The 13,046-nt window shown below is 41.9% G+C and overlaps 1 protein-coding gene across 3 annotated transcripts in view; it reads left to right on the top strand.

Annotated features, from left to right (window-relative positions):
- The window catches only part of EVA1A (eva-1 homolog A, regulator of programmed cell death), a gene marked incomplete at its 3' end in the record, with an annotated part of 202,172 nt that overhangs the window by 53,807 nt on the left and 135,319 nt on the right, over positions 1 to 13,046 (top strand). For all 3 annotated transcript variants that reach the window (XM_079298047.1, XM_079298049.1, XM_079298050.1), the window contains exons 2-3: positions 2,518 to 2,732; positions 12,867 to 12,990. In XM_079298047.1, the coding sequence (XP_079154173.1) occupies positions 2,518 to 2,732; positions 12,867 to 12,990 (339 nt within the window). The remainder of the gene's footprint in view (positions 1 to 2,517; positions 2,733 to 12,866; positions 12,991 to 13,046) is intronic.

Here is a 13,046-nt window from a genome sequence, read left to right as displayed (position 1 = left end):
AAGTCTTAATGCACTGGAGTAAAGCATGGAAAGTGCATTTCTATATTTTGTGTTATATTCTGATTCCATTTCTGGTTTGCTTGCCCTGCTGGCCATCCTGCATAGTTGCTTTACTTTTGAGGGAGAAAGCTGAACTAATTCCAGGACTAGGTGTACAGCAGCCTCAGGGCATGTATTCTACCAGCTGGGGAAGGAGGTCCACCCTAGTAGTTCATTTTGTCCTGGAGTGCTTCCTTGAACAAGTGAGACAAAGGCACTAAATTAAATAGTGCTTTTTGCTGATCTGATGCAGCCTTGTCACTCACTCTGGTAATTGGGGCTGTCTCAGCTTTTTTCTTGTGAGCAAATGCTGCCCTTGGGACTTGGAAATTAATATGCTGATTTGAGTAAATAGTTATTTGGCACACACCTCGAGGCACAGCAGCAACAGAACTGTTAAGTAAGAACTACAGGCTGAAATTTAGAGAAATCAAAGAATCCAGCCCCAAGAGTGGCAGCTTGAGTGATGAAGCTAAATTACTCTATGTTGGTTTTCTCTAAGAACGGTAACTGTAGTTGTTTTACACACCTTGAAATATGTTGAGACTAGTGGTCTTTCACAGCACTTGTAATTAAGCTTTGGTGGTGGCATGGAAAAACAGCTATTCTCAGTAAAATATCTGGATATGGGTCATCTAGAAGTAAAAAATTAGGAAAGGGGGATCTAATTACTGGTTTAAAGTACCTAAAAGGTACCGACAAAATGGAACCAGTCTTCTCTGAAAAGTTTCACTGTGATAATTGTTAAGCTTTGGCACAGGGTGCTCAGAGAGGTTGTGGAGGCTCCACCCTTGAGGATGTTCAGAATTGGGAAAGCTGGACAAAATTGGCCCTGCTTTGAACAGAAGGCTGGACTAGGTGACTTGCAAAGGAAACAACCTAAATCATTTTGTGATTATGAGTCACTAAGAGAATAGTCATTATTTTTGAAAAACAAGTTTTATGTTCCCTTTCAGGATTTTTTCCAGGGATTGCTTCTTTTAATTGTTTTGTGTTTTTTCTCTATTCTATTTCTTAAGAGTATAACAGCAGCCATGCCACTATATCCTCTCTCTATCTTCCTCCACAGAGGAAGAGGAAGACAGGGACATTGTGACTGTTTGTAGGCTTGTGTGGGTGGCAGTAGTGGGGAGGGGAATTTTCAAAGCCATTGCAGAGAGAAGATCTGTGGGGTTGAATGTAACCATGGCTGACACTGACGTGGGACATGCTGTAAAGTTCCCTGTATGGATGTCTCTGTATCAGTAACACAGAGGCTTCCTCAAGTGTAGAAAAATCAGGATTGTTTGGGAGCTCCCATGGCAACCTGACTAATCAGCCCTTTTGACTCAGTGTAATTTTAATGAGACTTTGTCCCCCTGCTTTATTCTTGTTGAAAAATTTATTATAGTGGGTAACATAATCCTCTAAGAAACAAGGAGAGATTTGGTTCTGTGCAGTGTTTTCCTTTTAAAAAGATTGTGACTGTGCAGAACTAGAAAGGAATCAAAGCTCTGAGGAAGTGTCAAAGGCCTAGAACAGAAGGTTCAGATAGAAGAATTAAAATGGTATAATTTGAATTAAAATATGTATGATCATCAAAGATGTGTCTGGTGTGCTGGGATGGAATAGGACTTCATACAACTCAATTGTACCCTAACTTTTCCCTTAGTGACTCTGCATTTGGGCCTTTTTGCCCATGATCATTGGTTTATAGGAAAAGTGAGGTTGGAAGGGACTTTTCTGCTCTAGTCTAACCTAATGTTCTAGAATACCAGGCAAAGTGGCTCAGGGCTTTCTCCAGTAATGTCTTGAAAACTTCCAATAATGTAGGCTGCAGAGATTCTCTGGGCAAGCTGCTCCACTGCTTGAGTGCTCTCTGAAGGTGTTGCTCTATATATCTGGTCTAAAACTTTCTTGTTTCTTATTGTGCCTGGTATTTCTCATTGTCCTACTGTGAAGAGCCTGGCTCCATCTCTTTGATACCCTCACAGTAGATACTGGAAGGCTGCTGTTATTTCTACCCAAAGATGTCTCTTCTTCTCCAGGCTAAAGAAGCCACTTCTTACAGGGAAAGTGCTCCAGCTTCCAGCTTTTTGGTGGGTTTCTGTACTCACTCCAGTTTATTGAAATCTGTCTTGTATTGGGGTGCCAAAAATTTTATGTGGCATCTAGTTTGAGTCTAACTGATGGGTCTGACTCAGCTGCATTTCCTGTAAACTTGACAGATATGCTGATTAAATAAGTTGTATGATTTGACTAAAAGTTTAGAGCATCCAAATGTTGCTTCCACTAAGTATATGAAGCATGGCTGAAGGTCAAATTACCAATTGTCCCTATTCTCCCTGTCATTGTTTCTCCTTTGCACCTTTGTGAGATGAGTAATAAAATCTGCATCCCTCACTGCCTGTTCTTTTGTGTTTGTTGGCTGCACTGCTGTAAATCACCTAAATATTAACTACTTTTCACTAATGATGGTTGTTGTCATGGTTTTTGCAGGTTACATATCACAGGTACTAAAGAATTACACTGACCATGCCTGTGATGGAGAATATGTGTCCCTGAGATGTCCCCACAGAACCACCATCAGCATCCAGTCTTCCTTTTACGGCCGAATTGTACCAAGTCATCAGCTGTGTCCTTCTCGCTATCCCCACTCCTATGCAACTTTAATTAAAGAAGATGTTGCCTGTTCAGTTGGCACTTCTCTTCAGGTATTGTTAAAATGCATTTCTTAATTTTGAACTTCACCTTTCCTTGGCCAGGCAGCAGCTCTCAGTGCTGGTGCTGCACAGACCTGTCTTAAGCAGGGCTACCCAGCACAGGAGCTCTGACATCTCACAGAACTTAGTGGATAATTCATCCTTGTAGTTTAGACAGGACTGAATTAGATTTTGGTGGTGAATTTCTTAGTTTTCCTGCAACTCTAGTAAGTAACAGTTCAGGAATGTGGTTGAAGGAGAGTTACATTTCAGGACTGCATTATGTTTGACTGGGTTTCAAGAGCATTGTTTCTATAGTTTTCCTTCCCAATTATTAGCTTTTTCAACACATTCAGAAATTGCTGTAGCATTCTTTTTGCTTTAGATCCCCTTTCAAGAGGCTTTTACTTTGGTAACTTGAAACCCAGAGAGAATCCTTGGCTTTACTTCTTGTGACTCATTTGGCTCTTAGGCCACTGTAAGTGGTCATAGATCACTTAAACTCATAACATCCCCCAGTAATTAATCAGCTCTGACCATTTGTGCAGGGAAAGTTGTCTCTGTGTATTGTCCCAAGAGGACATGTGACGTCAAGAAACCAAAGGATTATTTGGAAGGTGCCAGTGTTACTCAACTGCCAGTAGGAACAACTAAAATTAGAAACATGAGTTGGCTGATGTTGTTGAGATGAATAGGGTGTGCTCCTGGGTGTTGAAGCAAGCACAAGTTTTTCCAAGAGTCAGATTTGCAACTGTGAAAACTTTTGGGCAAAGCTCTCAGTCATCCAGTGTGTTTATGGCCTAGAATCAATAATAACTCATAATAAAAATTTATAGCAGACTAGATTAATGAACCTACAGGGTTAGTGAGTAATTTCTTTTATAATTTGGATAAAGGCCAGAGTTTTCCACATCACTTCTCGCTCTAGCATCCAGGGTTTTGAAGAGACATTTACAGCATTTTTGTAAAAGTTGATGTGAGTGCTTTGGCTTCCAAATGCCAGTGGTAAGTTCTCAAGAATTTGCAGAAGGTTGGTGTTTGGCTGAAGTGTAATCCTTAAGCTGACAGATTTGAAGTTGCACTCATGACACTTCCACTGCACAGCAAAGGACTGAGCTGTAGTATGGGAGGACATGGTCCTTATCAGTGGAAGGCTTTCCCAGATATGATAACAAAAGTTCATAATGAAACAGATGAGAGGCAGTTGTGTTGTTTAGGCTGGGAGAAGATGGAGAGAAAGCTTTGGCAGAGGCTAGTCTTCCCTTCTTTTATTGATTTACTGAAAAATTTACTTGCAACATTTCATTTACCAAGGTGATTGATAGCTATGAGCATCGCCTCAACCCTTGTGGGTGAGTTGCCCACTTAAAGCATCTGGAAGAACTTGAGAAGAGGGAAGATATTACCCTAGGCTATCCATTTAATGGTTTATGTGTAGGAGGAATTGAAAAGAAATCCTTACTTGCCTCTCTTAGTTTTTTATGTCCTCTAACCTGTTCTCCATTAGCTATGCCTTCAATATTTAGGTGGGTTGTAATTCCCAATCCCTGTTTATCAGAGTGAGCATTGTAGGTAGTCCTGCAGCAGATCCCTTGTGCAGTACCTTTGTTACATGATTGAGACCAAAACACTGTTATTAACCCATTTTTGAGGATGCAGATGTGCTGGGAATCCAGCTGACATTCTCTTTTCTGCCACAAATTTCTTGGAACCCCTTTGGCAATTCCCTAAGTCTTTTTTTGAGGAGATTCACAGCCTCTTTGGTGCCCCTACATGTGGCTTTGATCCCTCCACGTGTTGTGATTGTCCAAGGGAGGATGAGCCCAAATGCCAGAGATGAATCTCATCTCCTCTCTCAGTTCTGGAGGGGGTGAGGCCTCTGAAGGGCAAGCCAGGAACTCCACAAGCTGAATGGCAAGCTGCCTGCAGCTCACTGGTAGGAAATGCATGTGTATAGGAAAATTGGAAAGCTGTAGACAAGGAAATTGCATGTATTTTTGTGGTTTTGCAACTCAGATATATGGCTGCTACAGGCAGGAGCAATTGTGTGTGCATTCTGGTTGTCAGTAATTGAAAAAGTCAGCCAAACCAAACCCTTCATAACTAAGTATATAAAATCACTGTGTCTAATCAAACCCATGACTGTATAAATTTGCTGCTTCTTTGGAGAGTGGTCTGGAGGGAGTGTGAGGGACATTTATTGACTCTGTTCCCTGCAAACACTAGCTGTGTGTGTAAATTCCCATTTACAATCTCTCTCCACTGTAAATGTCCAGTTCAGACATTGTTTCTATGTTAAAAAGGGGAAAAAAAGGAGTTGTTTACACTGAGAGAACCACTACTAATTCAGCTTTATGTGATTGGCTGCCAGGATTCCTTGCTTTAGTCACTTGTTTTTGTTTGCAGACCACCTGGAGAGTATGTATAAGACATTAAGGCAGTGACCCAGTGTAGACCTCAGACTACACATTTCTGTTATTCTAACACTGTAATGTCAGATTCACTGGGAGCTCTACAAATGCACAAAGAATTTGAACATTTGTAGAATCATCCCAGATTCATAGAATGGGTTGGAAGGGATCTTAAAAATCATCTTGTTCCAAGCCCCTGGCATGGGCAGGGACACCTTTCACTTGATCAGGCTGCCCAAAGCCCCATCTAGTCTGGCCTTGAACACTCCCAGGGATGGGACAGCCACAGCTGGGCAGTCTGTTCCAGTGCCTCACCATGCTCTGAGTAAATAATTTCTTCCTAATATCTAATCTAAACTTACCCTTCTCCACCTCAAAGCCTTTCCCTCTTGTCGAATGACTGCAAACCCTTCATGTCAGCCTCTTGTAAACCCCCTTTATGTACTGGAAGGATGAATTCTAGATCAGTACTTCTGATACCACTTGTTTTCAGCAGTGAACCACTCTAGGTCTGTACTTCTGATACCACTTGTTTTCAGCAGTGAACCACTCTAGGTCTGTGTGAAAGAATGTCTAATGGTTAGCTAAAATGATTGCTTATTACCAGAAAACTATATTACAATTTACAGCTGATTACCTGCATTTTTCTCATTTTGATAAAATGGCAGAAAATAAAACCACGGCTTATTTGTAAAGAAAACAGAAAGCCCTGGAGAGCCACTTAGTTTGTTGTGCTTTTGCCCCCTGAAATTTATCAAAGACATTGAGGGCTAACTTCTCTCTTCATATACACAGGTACTGAAATCAGCAGATGGATGCTTTTTCAAGGGCAATATTTTACTCTGTCACTCATTCCCCAAGAGGATCTGTGCTTGGAAGGTGCTCTGGAGCAGAATCCTGACTCCTCTTAGAAAGATTAGCTAATCTGGGGAGGGCCTCTGGGCATGGCCTGTGCCCTGGGTCTCTTTCAACACTCTCCAGGACAACCAGTCCTTGGTGACAAGAATCACTAGTGCTGCTGATGTGGTATTTCCTTTTGTCCTTTGGGCAAGAGACAGGGCACCTCTGCTGCCACCATCTCCTGTTGCTCCAGCTGCCCTACAAAAGGGAGCAGATTCCTTCCATGCTGACCACAGGAATCCCTGAACTCTTCCTCTCCTTTTTTAAAAATTTCATCCTCCAGGAAGGTTTCTGTAAAACAAACAAAAAAATAAAAGAAGCAAAAGGGAGCTGATCTCTTTGCTGATGGAAGGATGAGATAAACTTTCCAGAAATGACTCTCAAAGCACAGGCCAGCTGTTGATCACAAAAAGAGAGGGCTGGTGTTGCTGTTTCCAAAGTGGATTTTGTTTTCCCCAGTTATTGTGGATTAAAAGTAAAATACCAAGTAAAAGGAAACATTGCCAACTGCTTCAGCTTTCTTGGCAGGCCAAGGACAATGGCTCCTGACATGTTCAGTCACCTGATATTGCATGGTCCCACTGATGTCACAGCCCTAAGTGGCCTCAACAGGAACGAGAAAGGGCCTTTTCTCATGACTGCACATCTATAAGATGAAGATGGTCAGGGGGAAAGAAAGAAGAAATTGGTAGAAAGGAAGAATAATTGTCATCAGTACCACTGGGAGGAGAACCCATTGTTATATTGAATATTAGAACTCCACAGTTTCTAGGAAGTTTGATTAAGGAAGGTTTCAGTCTCAAGAATGTCAGTGAAATAAAGAGCAGTGTGGGAAACTCTTTTCAGACCATATTAATTACTTTGCAGAGGATGGTGAGCAGTGAGCTCAGGGTCCAGAAGAGGTTACTGCACTGTCAAAATTGCTGTTAAAAATTACAGAACCAGTGCAGTTTCATTCATGAATCTTGCCTAAGATAGAAGAAATAGAGCTCTCTGGCAAGTGGCTCCCCCAGCTAATTATTGGAAACTAGAACTGTTGGATGCAGAGGACACAGGCAATCTCTAAATTGTTGTGTCTTTCAAATGTTTAGCTTGTCTGAAATAGCTCATGAGAGCAGAGTGATTATGTCCTGCAGAAGAGGCACTGGAGGCAGAGGTGGCCAGTGCAGCCTGTCTCCCTGATGAGGCACACTGCTCCCCAGGGTGTAAGCCTCCTAATGCTTTGTTTACTCTAAATTTAAACTTCCATCATTGCCACTAAGACCCTCCTTGACAGTGTAATGGTTTGCTCCCAGTGATTTTTTCCCCCCACTTGTTGTTTTAAGCTTTCCCTTTCTTTAATCCCATGACTTTTGGTTATGCATCCTTTTGTATTTCTTCAGCTTAGACCTCCTCTCCCTTTGAAGCTGACCCTGCATACACATTAAGTTTCCTACTGTTAGGAAATGTGGGTAATGTTAATTAGGTGATATTTGTAATGCAGCTTTTATCAGGTGCTTCTATTTGGCAAACATGTTGCTGCTCTTTGTGAATTGCTGTTTCAAGGGCCTGCCAGAGCAGCACTGGTGAATCCTGCTGGTGTTTTAACATCTCAGCCCACTGATGTCTGCTCTGCTGTCCTGCTGGCATTTAGTACTCCCATAGCAGAGCTGGTGACAGGGAATGCATGCCCAGTTTTCAGTTCTTTATTTCACAGTCTGGAATGTTTATGTGAATCACCAAATATATAGGCATAGTTTCCTCCTGCTGACTCTGCTGTGAGCACTGCAGGGTCCATGGGAGAGTGATAAGAGATAGTAGTGCATTAAAACCTGCTATAGATGAGGATTCAGGGCCTTTGATCTCTTCAAGTGATGCCCAGATGGAATGCAGTAATTTGGGCAAAGCTGAAGCAGTTTCTAGTGCAGCAGGTTGGGAAGGTGGCTTGATGTAACCACAGGCAAACACATCATCAGCATGGATTTCACTTCCTCTTGTAGTCTGTGCTTCCCTGTTGCTGATTCTTGGAAAATCTTCTTGCTTCATGGACTTCAGTAATTTGCATGAATGATTAGAGATGAATGTTCAGTGTCCAGAAACAGGACCTGTAAATAAGTTTTCAAGTTGAAAGCATTAAGTTTATAGTGTGATTAAAAGTATTATCAGCATTCAAGGGTACATAAAAGAGTAGCAAAATTCAAATGAAATGTGACATTAAGCCATTTTGAATGCTCTGTGCTGTAGGGAGAGTTACTGCTGCCTTATTTGTTATATTTATTTCTTCATGTTGCAAAAACTCTGGAGGTACACCAAAATAAGTGTTGTTGTAAGTCCACCATAATGGCCATGCTTGGACTGAATTTGACCTGAAAATGCTTAAAATTGCTGGTATCTTCTTGCATAAATTTCTTAGTACAAAGCTCTCTCCATCTTCATTTGACTGCCCATGGCTCTGATACATTCATGCAGCTTGCTCTGTGAGTTACTCTCCCCAGCAACACACAATTTGGGCAATTATTTAGTAGGGTTCCTCTGTGTAATTTCATGCATGACTGACATGCCCTGCAGTCATCCTTATGGTCCTTTGAAGATGGAGGCTGTACAGTGAGCAGCCCTGTGGCAAAGTCCTTGTTCTCTTTGAGTTTCACCATTGGCTTCAATGGGTCCAGAATTTCACCCCAAGCTTGTTGAATCCATGGACTGCTCCAGGGGACCAAGAACTGAGATGAGTTTAATTGCCTTGGGTGTTAAGCTCAGTTGTGGTTTATTTTAAGTGTGCAGGGGAAGCACTTCTTGAAGAGTGATTTGAAGAGACAGGCTAAACACGAGCATGCCCTTGGGAATGGCTGGGGATGGCCTCCTTGCAGAGCTCACATCCAGCTCCTCATTTAAAAGGTTGTTATCTAATGAGCACAAGCAATTACTTAGCTAATGAGCACAACAAAATGAGCACGAGAAATGTGTTTCATCTGCAGTGGCCACTAGAAAGACATGATTTTGAGCTTGAGGCTGCCCTTGCTTTAAGACCTGGGTCACTGTGGGGAGATTAATCCAGGACATAAATCACAGGGGTTAGATTAGTGTTTGTTTTACTTGAGTTCACTTTTCTTGCTCTCTTATCTCCTCTAAATCTTGCAGCTTCTTAGCTCAGTCATGAACCAGGGGATGGAATGGGTTTAAACAGCCACAACTTCCCTCCTGAGCACTGGCTGTCAGCCCTCAGGCCTGATTTACCACTGTAATGCAATTATAAAATGGTGCAGTGCAATTAATGTGTCTTCCCTCCCCTTTCATGCCAGACAGGAATTCCTGAATTCCTCCTCCACCTTCCTCAGTTGGAGTGATTTTTATAATATAATCTAAATCAAGGTGATTTTATTTGGTTTTAGTCAGGGATCTACCAGACTTGGAGACATAAGGAGCTGATTGTACATCCCAGTTAGGGATGGTTCTGTGGGCCTATTGCTATTTCTGTACAAGTCCAGATTGTTTGTGGGCCTCTTTCTGGTTGGTTTTGTGGTTGTGTTTTCTCACCTTTTCAGCAGACAGTGACAACCAGAACAACAAGGAAAACACAGAATAAATTGCTTACATTTTTCCATCCATTGAGCAAAACCCATGTGAGCTCAAGACATCCCCTCACTACCAAGTGAACTCCCAGCTTTCCTGGTGTCAGTCTAGCTGATCATCTTCAATACTTCAGAGAAAACATCTGACATCTGCCAGAGCTCTGATGCAACCTAAATGTATAATTTTTGAGGCCAGAAAGCCAAAGTCTTGGCTTCTGGTAAACACCAGAACCCCAGCAGGCAGCTGTACCTTTGGAGCATCATCTGGTCACACATGTTCTGCACAGTGTTTAAGTACATAGCCCATACTTATGAAAGCAGTGGGAAAGAAAATTTCTGTGCATGCAAGGATAGGTAAAAGTTATATGTGCAAGTTTTAAAGTTAATATTAAGACTGGTATAACAACATTTTTAAAAATTTTAATCAAGAAAATGGACCATCAACTACAGCTAATTTTCTTTGCATTTTTTCCTGATGTATTTCACCGAGGGTTGAATTTTTTAAGATTTTATTTTACTTTTATGGTTATATTTCATTATGCATAAGACAATACTCAAACAGGAAATCAAAAATCTTAATGATTTTTTTATATTTTCATGAAAAATTTTGCCCTTTGGGTGAGGTAAAATAGAGTTACATGAAAGAAAAGGAAATATTGATTTCTTTCCCCCAGTGAAACTTCTCAGAGTCATGGCTATTGTCAAATTAAATTGGAACTGTAGCTAAACACTGTAACAAATTAGTAAATGGCACATTGAGAACCAAGAACACTTCACCTTTTTCTTTAGTCTCTCAATGTCAGGGATGACTTTTGCTCCTTAATTTAGTTACAGATTTCTCCCTAAGGCTTTGTTTTTTGCTGCCCTGTTCCACACTTTGCATACAGGAAGTAAACTCAGGAGGTTTCACTTATGTGGAATATAAGGAATAAGCAAGAGCTGCCAAAATTAGAGCAGAGCCAATAAAAAGTGACACTGCCTGAAGGCTGCCCATGGTTCTCTGAGGTCAGTGAATTGTTGTCTTCACTCCTGATGCTGAATCTTAGCACAGATGTACAAGTGCTGCTGAGATATCTCAGCTGAGGATTTCAAAGTCATTTTCTTGTTGGCCTAACTGAGTCTCTTCTGAAAGCTAGGGAGGTTTTCCAGCTGGTTTTAATAGCACCCATGGCACATCACTGAAGGGCACTCTTGATGGGCACTCTTGTAATGCCCATCTGTCTGCTGTGAACAGGTTTGTAGATAAAAACCCCAAGTCTACTGCCTTTGAGGGGAGAAAGCTTCCCTAGAGTGCAAGGAAACATTTGGGGTCCTGCTTCTTTTCCTTTGCTCAGTATTCTTAGTTCTAGTTGTGTGTAAGCATGGCTGTCCAGTACCAGAAAATCCTTTGAGGTGCACAATGATTTGGAGAGAATTTCTCTCCATATGTGCAGCCCTCCAGAGTTGTTTCAGTTGCTGTTTGCTTTTTGAGATGAAAAGAGATATCTGTGCTGGATCATTGCTTAAATTCCTTTGCAACTCACTGGATTTTGCATTAAATTAAATTTCACATGCTGAGTGAGCAGCCAGCCCTTATGAGCCTAAAGGAAAGAATATGCTGTTTCTCTGCATTTTAATGTGATGGTCAAGCTGGGGCTAATGCTCCCAGGCATCTCCTTCAGTGTTCATTTCTCAACCTTTCCATCCTAAATCCTGTATTTTTAAATAAGATGCCTGCATTTTATTACCTTTCTAAGTGGAAAACAACAGCATATGTTCTCTGCCTGCTAGAAAAGGCCTGGATTGTTTTGGTTTGAACTTTAAAATAAAGGTCAGACTTGAGGCAAGCATGAATTCCTGCATGTGTCAGCCCAAAAGGTGAAAGCTTTAGGAACTTATGAGCAACCGCAAATGAGGCAGCTTCAAATTGCACTTGAAACTGGAACAGCTGTTGTTCAGAGCGTGACATTCAGAGTTATAATGCTAAAGATTCTATATATTACATTCAGGGAGAACTCAAAAATAGAAAGTAGTCACTGAAGCAGAGAGAAAATTGGTTTGGGTGGCACATGGTAGAGCAGGAACAGCCTTTATGTTAATGGCACAGGGAGAAGATTGTGGGAAAGCCCAAATATCGAGGTGGGTGTAAGAAAAGTGAACAGAGAGAAGACAAAAGAGACCAGGGGAGCCTAGGGGAATTTCTGAGGAAGGATTTTCCAGTGCCTCCTTGCAAGTGAAATATAATTGTTTTGGGGCTGGAATTCACAGCTCTGTATCCCAGGGACTTAACGAGGCTGGTGGATTACTTCTCTCTGTGGTCTCAAAATGCTCTGACAGGTTCATGTGTGTCAGGCAAACATTATGGTAATTTTAGTGCTTTAGGGGCTCTACAGGAGTACATAAATACCACCCTAGCCATCCAGATGAATTTAAAACTTAATTACTGCCTCACTCAATAATATTCCCCCCACCCACTGCTTTAGAGGATCACAGGGTTAAAAGAAATCATTAATCTTCCTTAATGAAGCTATTTTCTAGCAGGAGACAGAATGTCTTGCCCCTGTGGATTCTGAGATGGAGTTTTTGTGAGTGTTATGAATGGGGGAGTGAGGACCAAGCATTAGAGGAAAATCAGAAAAGGGGGTAGGACCCAAAATGCCCATAGTGAGAGAACCTCCTGACTCACAGCCCCTTCCTGAGTTCAGCTAAAAGAATGTAATAATCATGGGGGAAGAGGAATGAACCCTATTAAAAACTGACTCAGTTGGCTGTATAACAGTGTTCCCACCACAACTACTAATTATTGGAATACCAGCTATTTATGTATAAATTTATATTAGTTTTTATATAACTGAGACAAGAGCTGTCTTGAAATTGTGTATCTCTAGAGAAATCTAAAGCAGCTTGGTGGTGGCAGACTTTGAGTTTTTACTTTTGTCAAGATGGATCCATTTCCTCAAAGCTGCTTTTCCTGGGATTGTACTGTGTTATATTGTGATTAAATGGCATGCAAGTGTTTTAAAATCTCTGTGACCATCCCAGTGCAAATCCTTCCTTTGGGGAAGGATTTCATCCCACCCATGCCAGGGGAAGAAATCCTGCTCCTAAAACAGTGCAAGGAGTGCTGTCTGTGCTCCAGTGGTACCCACTGTGTTGAGCATCATCCCTGCCTCCTGCCAGGGCTGCTGGTGGATGCGTGTGCAAGGATGGCCTTGCCTTCCTGCAATTTGTCTCTGTGTGACCTTCCCTTTGGTGGGGACACTGAAGTGCTTTTGTTTCTCTGTTTCTTGTGGGTATCCCGGCTGCAGAAGATGCTGGATGAGTGCCAGGACAGGCGGAGCTGCCAGTTCCTCGTCAACAGCCGGCTGTTCGGGATGGACCCGTGCCCCGGGACCGGCAAGTACCTCCTGGTGTGGTACAAGTGCAGGCCAAGTAAGTGTTACTCTATCAAATCTGTTTGCTCTGCTGAGAGCTCATTTTCATGCTTA

This window comes from Erithacus rubecula (assembly GCF_903797595.1).
Source record: "Erithacus rubecula genome assembly, chromosome: 2".
In the NCBI taxonomy this organism is placed as follows: domain Eukaryota; kingdom Metazoa; phylum Chordata; class Aves; order Passeriformes; family Muscicapidae; genus Erithacus; species Erithacus rubecula.
Note: the sequence above shows the minus strand (reverse complement) of the source record. Positions and strands in the feature narration are given on the sequence as shown.